Genomic DNA, 24,847 nt, shown 5'->3' with positions numbered 1-24,847 from the left:
GAACAATGACCCTTGTTTCCTCCCCTTCCCTCAGACATTACAAATCTACCCACTTCTCTCCCTCCTCACTGTCACCATACAAGGTTCAGGCCGCCAGAATCTCTCACCCAGATAACAGTGGGAACCTCCTCACTGGAGTCCCGGATTCTAACCTCCGCCCCCTCCAGGCCCTCCTACAACCAACCAGAGTTAAATGTCTTAGATTGCAAATGTCTTCGTGCCACACCCTCCAGGGACCTCCCACCTGGTACAGGGAGGGTCCTGCTTGCTTCTTTTATCACTCACATCTCCCTGCCCTGGGCCTGGGGCCCTGCTCTTCCCTCTCCCCAGAGCTCTCATATCCCACTGCTGCATGACTAATTCTGCCTTCAGCTCAAATACCTCCTCAAAGAGGCTTCCCCTGAATACTCTAATGAAGTGGAATCCCTGTTTTCTGTCTCTTCACAGCACTTCCCGCCATCAATAGTTCTGTCTCCTCCACTTGTTGGGCTGTGAGAGCAGGGCTCCTATCTTGCCTATCTGCTTCCCCAGGGATCCACAGGACAGGCACAAAGCAGGGGTCCTCAGTGTTTACTGTCTGGATGAAGGGCTAAGACCCTACAGGGGCACTCCCCGCTACTGGGCTACCCAATCCCATCTGGGCGTCATCTGGAAAAGTGAGAATGTCCTTCTGTTTTATAACTTGTAGGGTTCTCAAACCAGGTTTTATATCAGAATGTCTAAACAAGGGCAAAAGTCTGATACCGTGGGTCTGGCTGGGATGAGGCCCAGGCAGCCGCACCACCTCCAGCCCTCCTGGTCAGGATGCTGTGCAGCCAGGGTTGGAACCACAAATTCCTGTGAGTGGGAGAAGGGAGCAGGAGGTGCCCGGGCCCCCCTCCCTGAGACACCAGGTGGTCCACTGCAATGAGAGGGCTGCCTGGCTCACCTCCTGCACCTTTTGCAGGAGCGCCACGATGTTGGTCCTCAGCTTCTGCAGCTTCTCCTCTGTCTCGCGGAGCTTTCTCTCGGAGGTGCGCAGGCTCTCCTCGGAGGCCTTGGCCCGAGAGTCGGCGCGGCTCTGGTAGGAATGGCACAGGTTCTGGAGCCCCACTTCATACTGCTTGAAGTACTCTTTCTGTTGGGAAAGGAGCCGGAGGGTGAGTGCATGAGCTCACAAGGGTCTCCAGTGCCCTTCTAGACGAGCACTGGTATCCCCAACTGGCTCAACACAAGGAAGCTGAGTCTGAAGGGACGTCAGACCCAGGAGCAAGTGATTTCTAGCTCCAGAGAAGAAAGACTCAACGTCCACCTCACAGGTCTGCCACAAGGATGAAGACGGGATCACACATGTGAAGCACCTAGCAAAGTGCTCTGGCAGACCCTGAGCCGCAAGTAAGTGTGAGGGGTGATTCTCACCACTCACCTCCTAACTGCACAACAGCACTTGAGCAAACTACTTCCAAGTCACACCCAACAGTGTCAAGATCAAAAGTTCTCTTCCACAAGTATTTATCAAGCACCTATCAAAAGCAGATAACTCGGGACTTCCTAGGTGGCGCAGTGGGTAAGAATCCGCCTGCCAATGCAGGGGACATGGGTTCGATCCCTGCCCCAGGAAGATACCACATGCCGCGGAGCAACTAAGCCCGTGCGCCACAACTATTGAGCCTGTGCTCTAGAGCCCATGAGCCACAACTATTGAGTCCATGTGCCGCAACTACTGAAGCCCACGCACCTAGAGGCCACTGCAATGAGAAGCCCCGTGCATCACAATGAAGAGTAGCCCCCGCTCGCCGCAACTAGAGAAAGCCCATGTGCAGCAACGAAGACTGAACACAGCCAATAAAATAAATAAAATGAATTTATTAAAAAAAAAAAAAAAGGCAGATAACTCCAGGTTTGTGTAGTATGTTTATACAGCATCAGAGCTTTTCACCATCTTCCCTAAGTACCTGAAACTCCCCAGGGTGGGGTAGAAATGTAAACTAGCAGTTTCTCTAGACACGAGGCTTTTCAAACTTTTAGAAAGTAGCAGAACACTTGTTTCAAGTGAAAGTTACATGGAATCTCAGTATAAAAAACAATTTAGATAATCTCTATGTTTAATTATTTCCAAAGTTCAAAGTTTTAACATTATGATTTACTCATAAATCACCCGTAAGAATGATGAAGCCATCTTGATGAACACAAACCCATAACCAGCAGGTCCTGGCTGACCACTGCAGTCTCGCCAACTGTAGCATTTATTTACTTCTGTGAAGATATATGAATACTTAGCACTGAAAGGCGAAAATGCTGTTTTTAAAACGTGTTTAGGGGATTTCCTTGGTGGTGCAGAATCTCAAGTTCTATCCCAGACCTAGTGAACCCAGATCTGCAGTTTAAAAGATGCCCGGGGCTTCCCTGGTGGTGCAGTGGTTAAGAATCCACCTGCCAATGCAAGGGACATGGGTTCAAGCCCTGGTCCCGGAAGATCCTACATGCCGTGGAGCAACTAACCCCATGCACCACCACGACTACTGAGCCTGTGCTCTAGAGCCTGCGAGCCACAGCTACTGAAGCCTGCACACCTAGAGCCTGTGCTCCACAAGAGAAGCCACCGCAATAAGAAACCCGCACACCAGAACGAAGAGGAGCCCCCCACTCACCGCAACTAGAGAAAGCCCACGTGCAGCAACGAAGACCCCAAGCAGCCAATAAATTAATTTTTTGAAAAGACTCAAAAAATAAAAATAAAAATAACTATTTACAATCTAGAACTATTTAACTATCTACAATGTAGAATACTATCCTAGTAAATCAAGATGACAACAGAAACTTCAAGTTCTACACAAAAAATAATCACTTGGCAGCTCAAAATAAACATTCAAGCAGGTGCCCAAAATATTAAAATGTAATACGGTGCCTTGAGCCTAACTATGATTTGTACTCATTTAAAACTTTTTTTCATTTTTAGACCAGTACAGATTCACATGCAGTTATGTTACTTTAATATATATATATGTGTATACATATTTGAATCTAATATTTGCAGGACCCCTGAGGGTCTGGAACTCCTGGTCCAGCATCATGGGAAAAAAGAAGGTCATTTACAAACTGACAAGGATACAATGAACATTAGACTCTTGTTACGTCCTTAACACTAAAAAAAAGTTTGAGTTATTTTAGGTATTTCACTTAGGAGGCTATTAAGTTGATGTGTTAGTGGTTAGTGGTATACCTCCCTTTACAAGCATAATCCAACAGACTATTTCAGGCTCAGACGCCCCTGTTCACTGTGCTCTGGCCTGAGTGGGCAGGCCCACTGCAGAGATCCCACTGCACCCAGGCTTTGCTCTAAATCTGGCAACAAGTTTAAGCCCAAAGCAACAAACCTGACAAGAGGATGACAAGCCAACAGAGTTGGCCTGTCAGCTGTCTGTTTCTGAGACCTGCAGAGGACGCCTGCAGCCTGAACAAGGGCAAGCATTCAGGTGTAGCAGCTTTCTGTGAAGCCACCATGAATCCTCCACCTTCTAGCTTCCCCAGCGTGCAGGGCCCCTCTCGTTTCGCAGGGGAGCAAGACCCATGTCCTAACAAGTTGCTCTGAGTTCAAATCTGGGCTCTATCAAGACAGACTGTTCACCTGAACAAACTCTCTGTACCTGAGTGTCTTCAACTCCTAGCCTCATTCCCTTTCTTTTAAAGAAGAATGGAGACAAAACTCCATGTTTTCCTCTCTGGCAAACTTTATCAAGCACACAGCTACCCCATGAGGGCCTGCCATCTTGAACATACTAATCCTGCAGTTTTAATTCCAGAAACTCCTCCCTAGAAAATGTAAGCTATTCCTACTGTAGAAACATCCTCCTGATGTGGATGACTCCCGATCCCCGCCTCCAGCCCTGGCCTTCCTACCCCTCCCAGTGCCAGCCCCCATCTCACGTCCAGCACCGGGCATCACCAGAAATGTAGTGCCAGTACTTCCAACCCAAGACAAAACACAGTTGTCTTCCTCACTTTCACCCTCTGTTTCTCTCCCAGTTAAGAGCTTTGTCATCAACCTCCAATTCCCACAGGCCTGAGAGACAGGGAAGCACACGACCTCTGCCCCCTCCCCATCATCTGCCTTCACTCAAAGAAGGACCCCTGACAAGGCCCCCTCACCTGCCAGGGCTCCCATCCCCATTCCCTGACCTCTGACCTATCATCATTAGATTAGCCTCCCTGTCCCTGCGTCTCCCATCCAGAACCAGAGTTACCCTCTTACGGGCAGGGTCAGCAGACTACTCACTGCCTCCTGTTTTCGCAAACAAAGCATTACTAGAGCTCAGCCACATGCATTCCTTTGAGTATGGTCTACAGCTGCTTCCACACTGTAACAGCAGAGCTGAATAGGTCACAGAGACCTTATAGTCCACAAAGCTGGAAATATTTGCTAACTTGCCCTCTACAGACAAAGTCTGTTGACTCCTGCCCTGGACATGGTTCAAGTCGACAATTCCATCCACTCAAACCTTTAGCTGGGCCTTCATTTCACACAAAGTTTAAGCCACTGCGCCTCAGGGGGCACCCCAGATGCCTCCCATCCTGGCTCTGGGGGCCCTTCTCCCCGAGTGCTCACCACACAGCCCGCTGCCCTGGCCCCCACCTGCTCCTGCATCCCTGAGCCTCTGTTCACAACAGTTCCTCTGCCTAAAACTTCCTGTCACTTCCACAAACACTCGCCCAAACCCAGGTTTTCTTCAGTCCAGGTCGCTCTCCCACCTTCCCCCAGGTTGCCCCAGTCCTCCCACCCATCTGCAAAGCACATACGGCTCTCAGCCTCGTGTCTAGATACCTGCTAAAAATTCAGTCTCTACGAACTCTCAAGCCACCTGGAGGCTCCAGCACTGAGGCACCGCATCTGCATTTGCTAAGTAAGATCCCGGCCTTATCTCCACACACCACAGCTTCCCTATACCTCCAAGAGTCATGTTTTCGCACTTTGAACCTAAGCTCTTCACTGTTTCATGCCTCAGCAGAGGAAAAGGGACACACTCGACACAAAAAAAGTCACACTGGGCCTGCTGTCCCTAAGCGAGGACTCACCAGCTGCGTACCAGTCACCCGGCTAAGCAGCAGCTTCTCCACAATACACAGTCCCCCCTTCCCTTCCCTCAGCAGAAGAAAGGGAAGCTGGCCGAGCTGGGAAGGGGGTTCACAGCTAACAGCTGGCAATCACAACAGGCACCAAGGCAGCAGGGCAGGCACGTAGAGTCAAAACCCAAAGGTCGGCAGAAGACTCACCAGAGGAAACGATATGAGCTCATCTGAATTCATAGCACTCAGCTCCTTCTTAGAGATGGGGAAACTTGGAGGCAGGAAGTACCGCAAACAATTCCTAAACAAGAAAGAAGGTGGGAGTCAGAATGGCACGGAGCTGGTGGAGAGGCACTGCTGGCCCTGGAGCAGGGCAACGCACCGAAGGATCTGGACAAGGAGGTCAACGGTCTCGTGGTTGGTGCTCGGGGCAGTGGTGTCGGGCTCGATGCGAATGCAGTCCGAGGTGGAGGGCTCCGCCGTGGCTACAGCCTGCTGGGCCACCGGCGCCTCTTCCTCCTCCCCGCCCTCCTGCTGCGTGTCCGGGCTCTGATACTCCGGGGAAGGGGGCTTCATCAACCGCACATCCTCGCTGCCTTTCTCCACCCTAGGGAGAACCCAGTGTTTGTGTCATGTGTGTCCCAGGCTCCCAGGATGGGCTGCCTGCCCCTGCCCTGGCCAACTCTGTCAACCCAGCCTCCTAGAAGGGGCGTTACCAGCGGTCTCTTGGTGTCGTGTCCGTGGGCACATAGTCAAATTTCACCTTCCACCGCACCACGTTCTTGCCCACCTCCACAGCTGTGACACGGCCTGTGTACCACTCCCTGTTCACACGCACCTCCACGTGCAGCCCTTTATCTGAGAGTGGGGATGGGGTTGGAGTCAGAAAACTAGACTAGAGCCCCCACCCAGCCAGGGCCACCTCAAGAAAGGTCGTCCCAAGTTCACAGGGACAAGAACCCCCAGGAGCTTGACCCCACTATGCCACAGACATGCAGCCCAGCCACCTTGGTCTCCTTCCCCATCTGTCATGAGGGTGCCACAGAGCAGCAGGATGACTGACTGCCGGAGGTGAGCACCAAGGAACTGATGCTAAAAATGAACATGAGGGCGTGCTATCCTCAGAATTCTCCTTGCAATTACACTCGAAACCATTGTGCTTGAGAGTCCGGAACAGGGAAAGCCTCCATGAGCCTTCGGGATATGGTGCTGCTGGCCGAGGGGCCCCGTTCCCACTTCCCCACAGGCTCCAGGCACCTCCCTGCACTCACCTTTCTGAGCGCTCTTGAGGTCAGCTGGATCCTCTTCCCCAGCACTGTCTGAGAGCTGCAAGAACAGTCTGTTAGAGGCACCGCCAGCGCCCCTGAAGAACAGACTGTCCTCCCACGGTCATCAGCCATCACCTCATGCCATTTCATGCAGCTGTTTAAATCCCCAGGCCTCAGAGAGCCACTCTCTCAACCACTATCTCAGTATCTACACATCTGCTGCCAAAAACATCAGTAAACAAGAAAGCAGGCCAGAGGCAGAATGTCACAAAGAAACACATGTGCGTCAGTGTCACCTCAAGCCCATGAGTACAGCCACAAGCCAGTCTCACTCAAGCTCCCACTGGGCACCATGTTTCTACTCATCTGTGTGACAGAGTCCTTCAGAAATGGACCAGGCTTCCGGAAGGCTTGTGTCACAGACTGCACGTGGCAGGTGGAAACCCTGGGGAGGGAGGAGGCTGAGAACCTACCTCATTCACATCCTTCTTTTCCTCCTTCACAGCAAACTTGCCCCGCTTGGACCTCTCCTTCCTCCTCTCAGCCTCTTCCTCAGCTTCTTCCTCATCAGAGACCCCAAGACTCCGCTTCCGACCAGGAGTGGCCTACCGCAAGACGAGCGGGAACATGAGGGATCCTGGCAGCCCCTCAGGTGCTAGAAGATCCCGTATGGCCTAAAGGAGCCCTTCAGAGAGGGGTCTGTGGGTCTCAGTCCCCACGAGGGCTGGGCTCCCGACAGTACTAGGGACACAGCAACCCCTGACCCCTGCAACCACGAGGACCTTTGCTCAAAGCTGTCACAGGGGACCCTCTCAGTTCACTCCCCTCTGAGTGACACCAACCACTGCTGCAGCCCACCAAGACTGTCACCAGGCTACAACCTCTGCCCACAGCGTGAGAAGCCAGTGCAAGCAACTCAAGTCTGCTGGAGGACTAAACCTCGGAGGGGGCACCAAAGAGCTCCCTGGACAGGCAACCAACAAGCTCTGTGCCCCCTCCCAAGTGCCTTCAGTTATCAGACTCCTCCTCTGCAGGGGCAGCAGGGAAGCTTGATCTCCACCGAGGCTTCTCCACCCCCCACCAGCCCCCCATGCAGCTGACACTGCCCCCTCCATTCCCACCACTGTGGCAGGGCTGGGGGAGGAGGAGCATCTCACCAGGGAGAGTTTACTGGGCGGCTCTGGCTTCTTGACCACTGCAGTCTTGATGGCTCGAGGGGCAGGGACCTCCCGAGGGCTCTTGGAGTTGGGCAGCAGAGATGGTGACGGTGGCTGCACAGGAGGGGTGGGCCTGGGCGCAGGCTTGACGGGAGTGTTAGCAGGCTTTCGGGGCACCTCAGGAGGCTGGAGCAGCCTGGAAGTACTGGCCTCCTCCCGCGCTGGCGGGACAGGAGGCTTTGGGGTGCTGCCGACGACAGGAGCCTTTCGGGGCTGGCTGGCTGGCCTGGGAGCCTGCAGGGAAGGGGGTCTGCTCGGGGCATTCTTGATCACAGCAGGTAAAGGAGGCGACCGAGGACGCTGAGGTCTACGTGCAGGTTCCTGAAAGGTGCCCAGAGAGAGTGAGAACATGGATCCCAGCACGAGACACCTGAGGAAAAGCCCCTCCCCCACCTCTGGGCTTTACCTCAGTGGAAGGTCTGGTGGTCACTTCCAAGGGCAATTTCTTCAGGTCTGCTTGGGAGCGGATGGGTGTGGTTTTCTGCAGGATAAACATGATGAGGAGGTTGTTTGCGTATCTGGTACATTCAAGCAAACTCTTTTTAGAGCCCGCCTCTGTCTGGGACAGTGGGCAAATAAAAAAAGAACACCTGGGCCACAGTCCTACTATTACAAGCCTCCCATTCTCACCGAGGAGACAAAAATTCACAGACACTAAACTACCAGCAAATTAAAGAATTCTATATGATTAATTCAGCAATTAAGAGACTGGGGAAAAGTGTCAATGGACTAAATTCCTATAAAGCAAACCAAAAAGGTTGGAGACTCCTGATAACCAAAGCCAGAAAGGACAGGTGGGATCTGGCTGACAGGGAGGCATGTATACAGTGATAGCATCTGCCTGTGCAGAAGCCAGAAAGGGAAAGGCTTTTGTAATAAATATGATAAAGGGTTGATACCACACACATCTAAAAAAAATTTTAAACAGCAGAAATAGAATAGAATAAGCGGTTCTAAAAGAAACAGACACATGAAAAAAATTGTTCAATTTTAGAAATATGAAATTCAAATTTACAATGTATATCTTCACTTATCAAATTTGCAAAAACATTTAAAAATAAATACTGCTGGTAAAAAAAACAAAATATAATACATCTTCTGAAGAATAATTTGGAAATGGTTATAAAAAGCCATAAAACTTTTAAAACCCTTATACTCTTTCAAATTCAGTTCTGGAAAACTATCCCAAGAAAATAATTACTCACTAAAAAAAAAGTGTGTGTGATATGACACAAATATGTCATAACCTCTGTATTTCTAATAAAAAATACAAGTATTTATGTGTCTGTAGTGGTCATAAAAAAGTTGGAAGGATATGTAGTTAATGGTGGTTACCTCTAAAATAGGATATGTACCTTTCTGGAGTTTCAAAACACTCTAAATGAACTGGACCTCTCTGTACTACGTAAACAAAATTGTTTTTTTCAAAGAATGATCAAGGCGTACTGGAGAACCAGTGTGCCTGGAGACTGGGGCTGGGAAGCTTGGGCACCATTCATGGGTGACAGGATGGTGAAACTGAGCCTGAGGGAACAGAGGAGCCACTGAGCGTCCTGCCCATCTGCCCACAGCCCACACACCTGCAGGGCCTCCAGCTTCTCCTGCTGCTGGCGAATTTTCTCTGTCAGTTGCTTCTGCTTCTCTTCCTGTGTCTTCAGGTCCTTTCTGAATGTTCCCAGGGGAACTTTCTGCTTCTGTTCAGAAGCATCACACCTGTAGAGAAAAAGTGCTAGGAAGGGTGTGGCAAGACAGCTCCAGGTAGGGCAGGGTCCTTCCTCCTCAGCCAACCCATGCTATTTCTCATCAGAGCAACCTCAGACTTCCCAAACACACAGAATTAATACTCACTGCAGGATACACTTCTATTCTTGTTTCCACACTTATTATGCACAGCAAGACAGAGATGGAAGGATATGAGCAATGACCTCAAGAAGCATAGTGGAAGAGCAGAGAAAACACGGGAGATGCAGGGAATACCCACAAACTCCTTGTTAGAAAAAGTGCTCACCGGTCCTGCTCAGGATCAGGGTTCATGGAGCAAACCCAGGTGTCAGGGTAATCTTTTTCCACAGAACTCAGCTGGAAGGGGAGGGTCCGCCACTTCAGACACAAGTCTGTGACACAGAAAACACCCCCACAAAACATCAGCCATGCCCACCAATAATAATCAGGTTCCTCCCAGCCAGGCCCAAGGCAGAGATGCCCCTGACTTTTCATGCAAAGATCCTCACTCTGGCTTCAACTCTGCCCTCCCTACAGAAAAGTCACTCTTCTCAGGGACAGCGATTCCAGCAAGGATGGAAACTTTATATCACAGACCCTCCGCGGCCCCCACCCCTCTCCCTCCTCCAGCAGGATCCTGGCTTGGTCATCACTCACACTTCTACTGATGTGGCACCAAACCTTGTGAGACCTGGCAGGTTAGATGACTTCCTGCCTCATTCAGGAAGGACAGGTGGGTGCAGCACAGCCCCAAGACTGAGCTCCCAGGGCCATTACCAAACAGGCTCGTATCCCTAGTGGGACATAAGTCCCTGAATGTCAGTTCAGTCAGGAAGCCAACACGGGGACTACGATGGAAAGGAGTCAGCAGGAGGTGCTGGTCTGCAACTCACCACACTGGATGGTGGTTGGGATTTCCATAGCTCTCCGCCGTTTGTAACGCAGCTCACTGGATGGAGGCTGGTTCCAGTTGGCAGAGAGGTAGCCAAACTCATCCCAGAACTTGATGATTCCTCGTTGGGCTGGAAGACAAGCACCCACACATCGCATGAAGAGTCAACCCCCTGAGGGAGCCAGAGGATCCCAAGGCTGGAGGTGAAGCGAACAGGCATTACCAATGGCGATGTCCTTCCAGTACTGTGCCAGGTGCTCCCCCATCGCCCGCAGCAGGTGGCGGTACTCCTTGGCATCAGCAAAGTCCTGCTTGTTGTGTGTAGGCTCCAGGACCAGGTAGGGCACATCGACAACCCCGACAACTCCACCACATGCCCTGCAGGAGGAGGAAGACACAACTCTGTCACCTCACCAGCCACAACTCTCCCACCATAACTCTCCCGCCATCCATCCTGGGCTGAAGCTCTCCCTGGGAAGCACTCACATGCCCCCTTCCAGCTGTGGGCCCACTTTCTCATACATCTTGATCAGGCGGCTACAGTTGTAGATGAACATGCCATCCAGGTCCCGGTGTTCGATGTTGACCCCAAAAACAAAGTTCAGTTCCTTGGGTTCTTTAAGCGCTCTGAGAAGACAAAAGACAAATTCAAGCAAATTAACCCATTAGCACACAAACACCATGGTGTTTAAGATGCATTAAGCTTAAGCTGAAACTGGAGACATTTAAGTTTTGTCTTTGCATTCAATGTGCAACCTGTTAGACTTGGTAAGGATACGCACTGTGCAGTCACTCTAAGCTCCCTAATTAAAAGCACATGACTTTGGCTTTTAGTATCAAACAGGGATGAATTTAAGTATGAATGGGATTCTTTGAAGCTGCTGCAAATCTCTGCAGAAACAGTGGAATAAACACAAAGTCATCTGCATATGCACTCCACTAATGTGGCAGTAATTAATTTTAAAAAGACGAAAATTTACAAGAACAGTGAACATGTGAGAGAAGAAACGATCACGGGGTAAATGTCAACAAAATCATGGAAACTGAAAAGCGGATGGATGATCAGTGAACAGACTCATGGGGCAGATATCGAAACCTAGGCCTGTGGTGAAGAGGCCAAGAAGTAGGCAGGAACTCAGGCCCAGAGCCTGCAGGGGCTCCAGACGTGGAGGGGGACACGGAGATTGTGTAATGAGCCAGGACAAATGCCCAGTCTAGATGAAAAGGACCAAACTCGACCTACAGCATCACTCCACATTTGTAACCAGGGATACAAAATTAAGAGTAGATACCATCAGGTGGGAGAAGTATAAGGGAGTTTACAACTGTGTTTCTTAAATGTTCTATATTTTACAAGCTGTATACAAGAAGCATTTTATACCTCCCCTTTAAATGAAAAGGAAAAAAAGAAGGAAAAAGGAATGGAAGAGGAAAAGGATGGGGGTGGGGGGGGAGACTGAAGGAGAGAGAAGAGGGGAGAAAGAAAGGAAGGGAGGTAGGGAGAGAGGAAGCAGGGAGGGAAGGTGAGACAGCCGCCAGTGAGGATGGGCTGGTGTTCAACCCAGGCAGGTGCTGGCTTTGCCTGCCTCGCCCTGGTTCGGGGGGAGCTGAGCCAGGGAACCTCTCCTGCAGTGGGCACACGACAAACATTTGGGAATCACAACATTAACAGCATTTTCAAAGCAATCTGCGTGCAACAGAATGGCAATCTCGCAGGGTGGAGAGGGATTCCTCAAGCTCTTTGTCAATAACCCGTACAAAAGCTACATGGTTTTAAAAGACCCAGGCCAGCCGGGCACTCACCGCTGCTTGGCCTCCTTGATTCGCTTCTTGACGTCAGCTTCTCTGCGCAGGGTAATGGCCGTGTTCTGGACCTGCCGCAACATCACCTGGAAACACACACCAGCACCAAGTGAGGAGAGGAGGTGCTCTGGGCCGCAGCCAGTGATATCACAACACCACGTATAAAACTTCTCACTTTAAATCACAAGGACTTAAAACCAGACCTGGAAATTTACTTCCTTCCCACAGAAAAGGGCCCTCACTGAGGACAAACACAAAAGCTGTGCATCACCTGACCTCACTTGAAGAGACTTGCTGACATGAAGGAGAAAATACTCTCAACCAAAACAGTAGTCTGCAGAGGTGTGTGTGACCTGGGGCAAGTGACCCTCTTCCATTTCTTTCTATAAACTGAGGATACTAACAGTGTCCACCTCATAGGGCTGCCAAGATTCTGCCATACAGTGTGTTCGATAGTCACTATGGAAACACCATCACATCCCATTTTGCAGCTTTATGGCAAGGGGTTCACAACTGGCAGCAGACAGAGCCAGGCCAGCACTTGGATCCTAAGGGCAGCAACACTGGAGAAGAGCTGCCAGGTCTGGGGCCTCACCCTGGAGTCCCGCGTGAGGTCTCCGCCCAGACGCACTTCTAACGTCCGAGCTTTGCTCTCCGCCTCCCTTGCCTTCTCTTCAGCTGAAACCCAGAAGAAAACATGATAAGAGTTCAAAGGGTCAAAACTCTCAGTCATCCCTCCGGGACCCCACAGTGCAGTCCCTGCTGGACGAGCGTTCATACACTGTCAAGGAAGAGGGAAGCTGAGAGAGCAGCCTCCTTCCTTGGAAAGTCAAAGAGGCCCCAAGGAAAACAGACACGCTTTTCCAGCTTTACAAATGAATCAGAACAGGTCGAGCACTGCCCAAGGCAACCAGAGTTAAACCCTCAGCGGGAGCTGGAATGTCCTCAGCCAATCACTCTCAAGTAGCCAAGAAGCTTTGTCATCACGAGAGAACTTGAGATTTTTGCCACGGGGTCAAGAAAACCAATTTCACAAGTATTTGTGCCAGAGGACAGTGTGGGAGTCTTCACTCAGGGCAGGCAAGCCAAGGAGCTGGTACTGCTTTAGGTAAGTGCCTAAAAATGGCTGAAGGAGTAGCCTGGGGAGAAAAACTGCTGAGGGAGAGGTGAGAGAGGAACTGGACCAGTGGTTCATGACAGCCCACCCCTGGGTGCTGGATGGAGCTTTTGCCACAAGCAAGGTCCCCCAGACAACCCTCCCGCCCAGGGGTCATTACCAATCCGTGCCACGTGCTCAGCTTTCTTCACCTCCTGCTCCGCACGGGTCTTGAAGCGACTTGATGTGTACTTGTACATCCTGGGGGAGTGGGGGTTGTAACCTGAGGGCCCGAGCACCAGGGGTGCAGGGCAGCAACTATCCTGGCTCCCCGATGAGTCAAAGCCAAGCGTACTTTAGTAAAAAGCTCAATTCCCCACTCCATTTGCCCCTTGCCTCCTGCTCCATCCCTGAAAAACAACCTCACTACTCACCAGGTGTGTCATTACTCCCACAGCAAAAACCGACCTCAGCAACCAGGCAGGGCCTCTGCTTCCCTGTGCAGCATCTAAAGGGCCCTCAGCCCTGAAGCCGAGAGGCTCAAACAGCTCGAGACCGCTCACCGTACCAGGCCGAGCACCCTCCACCTCGCAGAAAGCATCCTAAATGAGCCTCACCAGCCACCTTTGCCCCTCCTTCGTGATCTAGCAGTTTGTCCGCAGTTAATCACACGCAGCTCAAAGGCCCAAATGCAGACAACACTGTCAGGGCTGTTCATTCACCATCACTCCAACGATGCCCCAGAGACACAAGGCCAGGCCCCATCCTTGGCCCAAGGGAAACAGCAGGCCGGCTGGGGGTGGTGGGGTTGGCCCCTACCTGGGCTTGTACAGGCAGCAGGAGAGCCTCTTGGTCTGCACCTTGTGCCCGTGGATGAAGATTCGCATTCGGGGATCGATGTAGAGCACAGCAGCATAGGCGCGGAAGGAGCGGCGCTCCGGCTTCCTGGGAGGTGGCGAGAACAGAGGGTGCTGTCGCCCGCCCCAACATCAGCCTAAGCAGGGCCCAGCTGGAAAGCCTCTCTGCAGGCATTCCACCTTTTCACCTCCCATCTCGGCTTCTCTTGCTGCCCTGAGGGGCGCTTCCTCCGTGTGGGCACCACATCCCACCTGCTCTTACATCCACGGCACAGACGCCTGATCCAGCCCCACCACTGCCCCACCACGGACCCAACAATTTCTCTCCCCTCTCTAGGCCTCAGACTCTTCCTCCATCAAGTTAAGGAGTTGGGGGCAAGGGTCTGGATTAGCTGAGGACGTGCTACCCTTCTGTTCATCCCTTCTGCCTCATGACAGGAAGATGTGGTGTTCTCAGCTTTATCAACTCTAAAACTGGGGAATTCAGGAAACACGCTCCGCCTTCTCTTCCTCAAGTCACCTCCCTTTTCCTCCCTACCCAGCCACACTCACGTGCCCTCCGGGGAAGTCTCTGCCATCTGGATGTCTCTTGGATTTGAGATTATGTCCAGCTCAGGCTCTCCATTATCCATGAGTTTGAGATTGAAGATGATCACCAGCGTTCCTAGGGAATAGGAGTCCTCCTGTCGCTCTGCCAGGCACCCCCAGCCAACCCCCACACCACTCCTGGCTCTGGAGCTCCCCGAAGCTAGGGGCTGCAGGCCTACTTACCACTGTCCCCAGGAATCTTCATGAACTGAGTCATCACTTCCTCTTCATTGCGGAAGGGAGAATACTTGTAGATGAGTTCTGTCTCGATGGCAAACTTCTCCACGTTGTCTGTGACAGGTTCCCGGGTCCGAACGTTCCAGGTGGGCAACGGGACAATCACCTTTGGAGTAACCACAAGCAGAAGCTTTGAAGGAAGCCCCAGAGCAGCCTTCCCCCAAACGTGTGTCCATCTTGTCCCTCCCCACAGTGGCCCCACACTGCCCCAGAGGTGAGGCCCAAGGCCCTCAGCCTGGCACCAGAGGCTCTAGCTTCTGCCCCTTCCCAAGACTCAGCCTCACGTTGCTAGGTCTCCTGGGTATGCTGGTTTACAGCCTGGGGCTCTCTGCATAAGCAATTCCTGCTTGGGACGTCCCTGGTCATTTTCCCAATTTGGCAATAATTCTACTTTTTCCACTAAGCAAAATACAAGGGTGAGTCAAAAATTATAGGCACTCTGGCTGCAGAATTTCCTGTAATTAACTTTTGGAAAAGACAAATACAACATTTTTCGACATAATCTCCTTGCTTTTCAATACACTCTGTCCATCTGTCAACAAGCTTTCACATTCCCTCATTAAAAACTGTTTTAGGCTGAGCTGCAAGCCACGAGTGCACTGCTGTCTTCACTTCTTTTTTTTTTTTTTTTTTTTTTTTTTTTTTTTTGGCACACGGGCTTAGTTGCTCCGCGGCATGTGGGATCTTCCTGGAGCTGGGATCGAACCTATGACCTCTGCATTGGCAGGCAGATTCTTAACTGCTGCGCCACCTAGGAAGCCCCTTCACTTCTTCATCAGAAGTGAATCTTTGTCCTCATAGGGCTGCTTTCAGGGGACCAAACAGGTGCAACTCCGATGAAGCAAGATCAGGACTATAGGGAGGATGCTTTAACACCTCAAAACGAAGTTTTTGCAGAACGTCGACAGGGTGGGCAGAAGTGTGGGCAGAAGTGTCCGGACGTGCACACCCTCAGACCACAAAAAGTGAATCACTGCACGATGCTCTTCTTTCGTGCAAATCCCAAGTGGGGCATCCATTTTTGCTCATCGCAGTTACAAATGAACTGATGTAACACGTTCACACCTGCACAGCAGTGCCTGGGAAGACATTAGCCTTGAACGGAAAGCGCTAACAAGACAGTGCGGCCAACAGAAGTTTTAATATAACCGGAGTGCAGATAATTTTTGACTCACCCTCATATATTTGCAACACTAGCGACTCTGAGGACACACACAAACATAACTTATAACCCAGCAATTCTGCTCCCAGGTATATATCCTAGGTGAAACTCCTACACATACTTAGCAACAAATGTGTAAGAATAACACAAATATCCACTAAAGAATGGATAGACTATAGCATATCTATATAAAGGAATTCCGTGCCGTGATGAAAATGCACTAACAGCTACTAGTAACATGGACAAATCTCACAAATACATGTTACGTGAAAGCAGCAATACACAAAAACAAAACCAAAACCCCAGAGAGTATGAGTCCATTTATATAAAATTCATAAACAGGTAAAAAATAAACTATTATTCAAGAACGCATACACAGGTGACAAAACCATAAAGAAAAACAAGGAAATGATCAACCATCACCAAGGTGGTTCTTTCAGAGGTGCAATGAGGAATATGACTGGTGAGGGGCACACAGGGACTTCCAGCATCAGTCTATGGTGGTGGCTACGTGGGTATTTGCTTTCTAATTATTCTCTCAACATACATAGGTCATTTTTTTTTATTTAAGCCTAGTTGATTTACAATGTTGTGTTAATTTCTGCTATACAGCAAAGTGATTCAGTTATACACATATAAATATATTTTAATACACTCTTCCACCATATGTATGAAGTTTAACCTTACATCTAAGTAATCTTCTAGAAAATCCTACCCTTGTCAATTATACCTCAATAAACCTGGGGTAATCCTACTCATTCTTCGAAAACCCCACCTCAAATGCCACTTCCCCAGAGCCATCAAGTGCACCTCCCTGTCCCCCCACCCCCCTACCAGCTGCGGGGGAGCCCTGTGGCCTGGGATTCCCTCTGCAGAGCAAACCAGTCCAGGCACCTCAGAGGTTCAAAACAGACGACCCAAGCGTGGAAAAGGGGACTGTATTTTAACAAGCTCTGCAGTGATAAACCGTTAAGAGTTCTGAGGCACTTTACTGGTTTCTAAGGAGTTATAGTGTTCAGCCCTGGGGCTGGCCTGGACATAGTCCCACCCAGCTGAAAATGATCTTATTTTGAATCTTGGCTGAGTTCACACTGGAGTACAATCCAAAACAGTGACCTTCTAGCACCAAGTAAGGAAAAAACTTCAACCTAGCTTTTTCACCAGGGGAACTGAGTTCCATTTGTGTTCTATGAATTTGTGCCTCACTCTACACCTCCCAATCTTCACAGCAGTCCCAAGTGACAATGGCATTACTTTAACCTGTGGGCATTCACCTCATTTGGCACCGGAACAGTCTGCCTTTACTTTCAGTGTCACCGCTCCCCTGGGTTTCCTCCTACCTCTCTGGCCACTCTTGTCTCCTCTGCTGCCTTCCCCTCTCCCCAGCCTTTAGTGTGGTCAGGCGTGCCGAAGACCTCAGGCCCTCTTCTCACTCCACATACTCTTTTAGGTGAGCCCATTCTCTAATAAGATTCCCAGAGTCTAAGCCTCCTCCAAGCTCCAGACCCAGACTTAACTTTGTGTGTCCAGAACAAAATGTACACACTTCCCCTTCAAACCGCCACTCTTCCAACCTTCCCTAGCTACACACACCCCACCCCCAAGTGCCACACTAGAACCCCTCCTTCCCCTTTCCCTCCTCCATGCATTAAACACCAAATCTGCAGCCCCAAGAGATGACAAGCACTGCTGTTTATCTCACCTCCCTGATGGAGTCCCTCCAGGATACAGACAGCCAGGGCCTCTCGACACCAAGACCCCAATCCTTCCCATCCAGCCACCACACAATAACCAAACTGATCTTTGCAAAGAGAATCTGATACTGCCACACCCTTGCTTAGATTCCCTTTAGTGGCTGCTTTTAATAAAGTACCACATACTCCCCAAGGCCTAGAGGTCAGGCTCAACCTGCCCTCCCTGCTTCCCAGAGGCCACCATGTCTCATCAGGTGGCCCCTCTGCCAAGTCCCTTTCCATAGCCCCCACCAGCTCTCAGGGCTTTGAACACACCATTTCTATTAACATGCACTCCCTCCTCCCACAACCACCAAGTTCATCCGTAAACAATCCAGCCAGAGACATCCTCCTGCCCCACCTTCCCGGGAGCGCTTTCTGGCTGCAGCACTTCTCTCACTCACCAAAAAAGCAAACAAACACAGTGGCTCACCAAGTAAAGATGGCCGAAAAAGAGCCTTTCGTTACCAGTGTCAACTGGTGTGCTATGATTTAGGCTCACATCTAAACAAGGCCAGTACTAATCTAATCACAGCCAACAAAAAAAGATGAGTTAGACTGAAACTCTGACTGAATTCACCCGTTTACGTGACAGGAGTGGATTTCTCTCTGCAGACCCTCTTGTCCCCCTCTCTCAGGCTCTGGCCTCCATTTTTCACACAGGAGATAAGAGTCCAGTCTGAGGTTGGGCAGGCCAAGGCCTTCCCTGATCTTCCCATGAACGGGCCCAGACCTCATCAGACCAGCTCTGCAGATATCTGAGCCATCAGGCCCAAAGAGAATCAGCTGTGCATGTGTTTAACTTACATAGCTAATTACCAAAAGGTTTCAAAGTCAGAATATCCGAGTCATTAGGCCTTCCCTCCAGCATAACAATAATCAGCTGGGGCTGAGGCTCAGCTGCCACTTACTGAAGAACTTACACTGATTTTCCATGTGTTCACCTGTTTCACTACCTGCCCAGACCCTGCAGGTATCAGACTTGTTGCTTCTGATACAGATGGTTAAAGAAATACATTTCCTCAAAAGGAAAACGCGCTCGCAGCACATTCCACAAAATCTCCATCGTATGGGAAAGACAGCGCTGTTCCTATTATCACCAGCTGTGGTCTCCACCTATAGTCAGGGAAGCCCCAGATACTCCCCCTGATAAAACAGCTCTCCCCAGTGGCACCCCCCACCCCAGGACTGAATTCAAGTTGCAGACCCAGGAGGGCTACAAATCCAACTCTGGGCTCCTGCCACTTGAAGCAGGACAACTGTTCTCTGAAGCTGTGAGATTTTACTTCCTCTCACATTAAGATACTGCCTTAACCCCTCAAGCAATTCATCCAACCAACCAGCTAATCCCATGACGGGGGCATGGCTGCAATCCTGTAATCCCAATAAGCCCAGCATGCAAATGCCCTACGAAAACAGCCTGGGCAGAACCAGGGAGTGGAATGGGGACTGGGAGCATGAGAACGGGACCTACCTCATCAATGCCTTCCTCCTCGTGAAAGGTGCGCGACAGGAAGAGGCAGGTCATAGTCTCTTCCTTCTTGGTGAAGAGGATAAAATCCTTCCCAATGCGCATCGAGCCCCTGAAAGGGAAGCAGAAATGGATTACTCTCCCAGAGATTCAAAAGCTCATCTGAAAAAGGAGCAAATCCACCTCTGGACGTGATGAGACTGCCTTTGGAGGGTGCTCCTAAAGGCCTCACCGGGTCCCAGGACCCTGAGCTGAGCTCCACAGCCCTTGCTCCCTCTTCATCCCGACACTCCTCTTCCTGCTCTTCCATGGGCCTCAGTCTCTCCTTATCACCTCGACCACATTTACCCAGCACGCAGGGTGCTCCTGCCACCAAGCAGCAGCCGCGGGGGAGTCTCACCCCCAGCCTGTTGCTGCCCGTGCTCTGGGTTTATCCCAGCCACACTGGGCTGCTGTGGCCTGAACGTGCCACCAGGTTTCATTCCAGTAACACCACCAACACATCGTCTTCCACGCTGAGCACATCCACGCCTCACCCTGTCCTTCCTTCACTGGCACAAACTCCCCTCCCATCCACTTATCAAAATGGCAGCACCGTCAAGGAAACAGCGCACTGCCTATGCTTTCAAGTCCTCAAAACACCAGGATGACACCAAGGCTCAGGCAAACATAGGGCTAACCAGACAAAGTATGGTTCCTGAGCACAGTTCCAAGGAGGCCTACAATTGGCTCCTGTCCTGTAACCACAGCTATCTTGTGTCTTGAACTGTTTTGCCACCTCAACTCATTAAGCCACAGGTCTCTGCTTCAGGGTGCAACTGGCTTCTGAGAAATGTGCCCCAAGGCTGACTTCCACAAGGCAAAAGTCTGAATGGAATCAACTGCTCCTTCCTCTATTTGGCTGAGTTAATCCTTCTGAGGAGCAGGCAAGGACAGCCCTTTCCCAGCAACACGTAACAGGGCAAAAGCGTGAAGCACCAGTGGGAGGAGCGCCACCGAGTAACGGGCTGCTGACCTCCTGTCTTCTGAGCAGCTTCTGGCTTTACGGCTCTCACCTCATTAGTCCTCCTAATACCCCAGGGAGGTGATGGCCGTGGGAAGCCTCATTATTCTCTTCTACGTAAATGCAAACACAAACCTGGCCAGCATGCCAAGCACTCAAATAAATGCCATGCCCCATTTCCCTGCATGTTCAGGGAAAACTCCAGGACACTATCCACAGAGACCCCGGGGGTGCCTGTTTCTCCTCTTCCAGTTCCCGAGGTGCTGGCAATGCTCCCTCCCCAGATAATCTCACAGTTCCTCCTCCTGCCTCCCTGAAACTTACTGGTGGCAAAACAAGGCACATTAGCTTGCCGTCTCTCAAAGCTTGCTCTTGCTCTCATTTGGCAAACCCTCTCACTTTGTACCCCCTCCCTCTGTCTTTGATCCTGACCTTAGAGGGTAAATAGCAACAACCCAGAAATGCCACTTCTCTGCAGGCTTCTCTTCTTCTCAGCCCTATTCTCACCACCAATCACCTTCTCCAGAAACTCGCTTTCAATTTCTACACTGGTTTAAAAGTGAATTCGCTCTGAACACTAGGTGGCGCCATCTCAACGGCTCCTTCCATAAAGCCATTCTACCAAAATACAGTGATGACAACACTCCCAACTTCCGTATCCTTTCCTTCCTGGTCTTCTAAGCTCTCTCAGGATCACATTTCATTTGCTCCTGAAACTTGCTCAGTAAGGAAGAATGTCAGAGATTAGAAGCCCATTTTCTACAGGAGGAAACAGATATTCAGAGAGGTGAAATGGCTTGTCTGAAGGAGGAGGAGGCGGCCGCCTACAATCCAGAAGGGAAGTCAGGGTTTCTTACATCTGACTCTAGAGGATCTCAGTTGTTGGAAACTTAGATCATCACACCAGAATCACCTGGGGAACATACGGAAGGAGAAAAAAAAAAAAAGATTCATAGGCCCTACCCCAGACCCACTAAATCAGGCCAAAAACCTGCCATGGAAAGATCAAAGAAGGAGAGAGAAAATAAGACGGGAGAAACCACACTAGGGCTCTCATAGCAATGACAGCATTTAATTCTTAACCTACTCATACATGTTACACAAAGGAGGAAGCTGAGGCTCAGAGAAGTAATTAAGCGGTTGATGTGAGATCTGAACTCTGTCTTGTCTGACTGAAGTGAGACTGACAGACTGCAGTCAGAAAGTGTGCTGCACATCCCAGCTCTACTCTTGGGCAAGTCACTTCACCCCTACAAACCTCGACTTTCTCATCTGAAGATGAGAATCACAGTACCTACACCTCACGGGGCTATGGTGAGGATTAAACGAAATCATCCCAGTCATGTTTTTAGCACAGCACCCAGCACATGGCAAGTGCTTGCTACTGAGAGACAAGTGGGAGGTCCAGGCACCAGGTCCCTGCTGTCGTGAGCAGCACTCCTCTTGCCCACATGCCCAAGCTGGTTGCACGGAGGGACAACTGATGCTGCTGCCTGACCAAACACCACCCTCAAACAAAACAACACGTTTCCACAGCAAGACTAGAAACGTGACTCAGAATTCCATTTGTACAAACTCCAACCCTACTAAATCTTATTCCATCCAAAGGTATGTACAGCTGGAAGTGAGCATTTCAGAAATAGAAATCTTTCTCCTGGGGCTTCACTCAAAACCAGAACAACACATTCCAAACACCAAACAAGTAGGAACCAGGGGCTGAGAAAGAAGGTCCCAAGGGATGGGAAGACATTAGGTAGGTCCCTGCTACAGGGCCTGGCAGGACACATGAGTAGCAACCAGGTCTTCCCAGGGGTGGGGTGGGGGGTGCGGGGGTGATCTGGGTCTCTCTCACTCACCCTGGATGCCCAGTGCCTGGCATGAAGCGTGACAGGTGCTCAGGGGACATGCTGCACCATGGGGCAACCCCCTCACCATCTCAGATGTACCCCAAGCCCACAAAACAACCACCTGCATCCTCAACCACAGGGTAAAAGTAAGAATTTTCAATAAGAGAAGTGCCGTTCCAGAGCACAGTGCCAAGAGAAATACGGCTTCTCCCACCGCAGTGATTTTGGACATTCGTACTCTTTGATCTGTGATGTAGGGTGGACATCAGCTGTTAAGTCCCCAAATCACCACTCCTTCCTGACTTTCCTCCTGTTGCAGAATTACAGCGATGGAGGGACAAGGAGGGGGAACGTTTTCATTGGACAGAAGCAGGAGAGCATTACTCGATCCTGTTTTGACTCCTGTAACAGGTTTCTAGTATACTTACGATTTTAACCCATTCCCGTACTGCCCAATTTGGGTGGACTCAGGTGTTCGCTTGGCCGACTTCCCAAACTGGATCACGCTGGCAGCATCACCTGAAGTAGCAGGCATAAGAGAAAGTGAAAAGTTTGCTTTTCTTTCCCAGGCTCTCAAAAATCAAACGTCTGAGACTTGTTAAATCCAAGCAGGACTGTCTGTCTACTGAAAACCTCTGTCCAAGGAAATTCACAACCATGAGGCAAATGGAGGAAACCTCTGACTAGCCTGCCAGTAAAGCCATCACTAGGCCCTTGTTCTGCTACCAGAGAGTGGTAATAAGGCTGGGGGAGGCCACCGCAGTTCCAGCTCCAGGATGTTACGCAAGCTGACAAATACAATGTCAAGAGACAGGTAATCTGATGGACTTCAGGCTGCCATTCAGATCCTATCTCCCATGTTAGGACAAGACCCAGCAAATCCGTGAGTGGAATTAAGCCTGACATGTTGCAAGAGACTTTCCTCTCCCTTCTAGTCACAAGAGTAAGGCAGCAGAAAAACAAGTTAACACAATAAGCATTCTGTAAAAATGGTTACATCTTCCTCAAAAGAAGCCATCAGCCCATCACTTACTTGGATCCATTCCTGCTCCATCATCCAAAAAACAAAGCATAAATCCTCCTCGAAGGTCCTCTCGCCTTTCTGTAAAAGAAGGAGCAGCCATTACTGTGCAGTAACCTACCAGAGGGCAGCAACTTGGGTGTGACTGGAAGGTGGATCAATGTGAAGCTTGGTCCAAAAGGCCTTCTCCTTCTAACAGTCCTAGCTAGTGTAAGTTAAATGTCAGGGCCTTTGATGGTGGGAATTTCCATCAAAGGTTCTCCACTGCATCCTAGTTCACAACAAAGCAAGAGAGAATCCATAAGAAGGGGACAGAGAATCCCTAGTCCAGCATTTAGCCACAGCCAGGCCCAATGAACATGCACATATTTCACACACACCTCAACCATCCTTCTGCCTTCTCAGCACCTGGATTACTTTCGGCTCTGCCTCCTGCTGAGGACACTAAAGTACTCCAACTACTACATGCTGAAACTTTATCGACACTGCTCAATTCAGCAGGGCACCTTGTGTGTGGGTTAAGTTTGGGGTAGCCTTTAGATAAAGTGATCAAGCCAGACATGCTACGGACACAGTGCTGACAGCTGCTACCTAGAAGGTGAATTACTGTCAGTAGGTGACCAACCCCAGACCAGCTGTAGTTTCTGGGCCATCAGTCACATTTCCTCCTTGCTAGGGGTCCTTGAAACGGCTCCCCATCCCAGGAGTGAGATGGCGCAGTGTCGTGAGAGCTGCCAGGTTTCCAACTGGACCTGCTCAACCAGAGGGAGAAACTGTCCTTTGACAGTAAGATACAGGGCATCCTGGCCAGTAGGAAGGAAACGCCATCTGACTGAGGCTGCCATTCCAGTGGCTAGAAGAACCCCTTCCTTCAGCAGCTGTCTTCTAGAGCAGCAAGTGGTCTCTGAGAGTAGTCTGGGTCCAAGCACATCATAAACACTGGAGAAGAGACTCCCAAATAGGGAAGAGGGCCAAACTAGACTTTCCAAGGTGTCTTCTGACCCCAATGATGAGGACTAGGTAGACAAAGGAGGAAGAGCACAGGCTTTGGACTCAGGAGAGCATTTGTACTAAAAGGAAGGTCAGTTTAAGGTACTACAGGGAGAAGTCCAAGGCTGCTCTGGAGTCTAGTCCCTAACTGAGGACATTTTTGTCTCCCCCAAGTTGCAGTTCAGCAACTTTATACAACATCTAAGCAGGGGAAGCTCAGTTTCAAATGCTCTTTGTCCTCCCCTCAGGCTAAAGATTCAAGTAAGTTATAATCGCCTGTGTTAAATGGACTAGTTAATGTAATTTAAAATGCTATTTCAGAAGTACTATAAACCACAGAGATTTTCAAGTATCACTTGATGTTCAGGAAGCTGAACTTTTACGAAACATTACCAACAGGTGCTTCTTGAAAGTTCGAGGATAAGGAGCTTCCTGGAAGTACTACTGGTAGATAAGAAAATTTCTCCTTGTGGTGGTGCCCTTTATCACTTTAGAGAATCCAAATGAGATCTAAGAAGCAGAAGCAAGTGCAAAAAAGGTGCAAAAAGTCTTCAGAGTTTCCTTCTGGAGGAAGCAAAGTGTCATATGGAGACTCAAACTGGGTCAGGAACAGAGCGTGGTAAAGCAAGTGTTCTAAATCTAGCCAAGAGCCATTTGCTGTATGCTTTAGCCATAAAAGGTACACGAAGACTCTGCTTTGGGATCTAGAAATTGGTTCAAGCCAAGATATCTGAAAAACCTCCAAGGATTACTGGCATTTCTTGAACACTGCCTAGGAAGTTACTTCTAAGCCCTTGTGTTTGGTAGAACAGGACTCACAGGCTGTTTTCACACACAATCATCACTTAATATTGGGTCTGAGATCCCTTTCTTGCCCAAGAACTTCATTTTAAAGCT

At 50.0% G+C, this 24,847-nt stretch overlaps 1 protein-coding gene across 7 annotated transcripts in view; it reads right to left on the bottom strand.

Moving 5' to 3' along the window:
* Positions 1–24,847, bottom strand: part of MORC2 (MORC family CW-type zinc finger 2) — a 39,181-nt gene that overhangs the window by 586 nt on the left and 13,748 nt on the right. For 2 of the 7 annotated variants that reach the window (XM_057743908.1, XM_057743904.1), the window contains 23 exons: positions 22,973–23,041; positions 22,368–22,458; positions 19,093–19,201; positions 14,670–14,829; positions 14,451–14,562; positions 13,861–13,986; positions 13,223–13,302; positions 12,541–12,623; positions 11,946–12,031; positions 10,629–10,769; positions 10,366–10,520; positions 10,144–10,272; positions 9,537–9,642; positions 9,109–9,241; positions 7,935–8,009; positions 7,469–7,849; positions 6,785–6,916; positions 6,315–6,369; positions 5,760–5,901; positions 5,426–5,650; positions 5,251–5,344; positions 929–1,117; positions 745–837 (listed from right to left, as the gene is read on the bottom strand). In XM_057743908.1, the coding sequence (XP_057599891.1) occupies positions 745–837; positions 929–1,117; positions 5,251–5,344; positions 5,426–5,650; positions 5,760–5,901; positions 6,315–6,369; positions 6,785–6,916; positions 7,469–7,849; positions 7,935–8,009; positions 9,109–9,241; positions 9,537–9,642; positions 10,144–10,272; positions 10,366–10,520; positions 10,629–10,769; positions 11,946–12,031; positions 12,541–12,623; positions 13,223–13,302; positions 13,861–13,986; positions 14,451–14,562; positions 14,670–14,829; positions 19,093–19,201; positions 22,368–22,458; positions 22,973–23,041 (2,966 nt within the window). Of the gene's footprint in view, positions 1–107; positions 174–744; positions 838–928; positions 1,118–5,250; positions 5,345–5,425; positions 5,651–5,759; positions 5,902–6,314; positions 6,370–6,784; positions 6,917–7,468; positions 7,850–7,934; positions 8,010–9,108; positions 9,242–9,536; positions 9,643–10,143; positions 10,273–10,365; positions 10,521–10,628; positions 10,770–11,945; positions 12,032–12,540; positions 12,624–13,222; positions 13,303–13,860; positions 13,987–14,450; positions 14,563–14,669; positions 14,830–19,092; positions 19,202–22,367; positions 22,459–22,972; positions 23,042–24,847 lie in introns of all 7 variants that reach the window. The other 5 variants (XM_057743905.1, XM_057743906.1, XM_057743907.1 and 2 more) reach the window with 5 other exon arrangements.

The sequence above is a fragment of the Hippopotamus amphibius genome, chromosome 8 (assembly GCF_030028045.1).
Source record: "Hippopotamus amphibius kiboko isolate mHipAmp2 chromosome 8, mHipAmp2.hap2, whole genome shotgun sequence".
NCBI classification, from domain to species: domain Eukaryota; kingdom Metazoa; phylum Chordata; class Mammalia; order Artiodactyla; family Hippopotamidae; genus Hippopotamus; species Hippopotamus amphibius.
The sequence above is the reverse complement of the archived record's forward strand: the minus strand, read 5'-3'. Positions and strand labels throughout refer to the sequence as shown.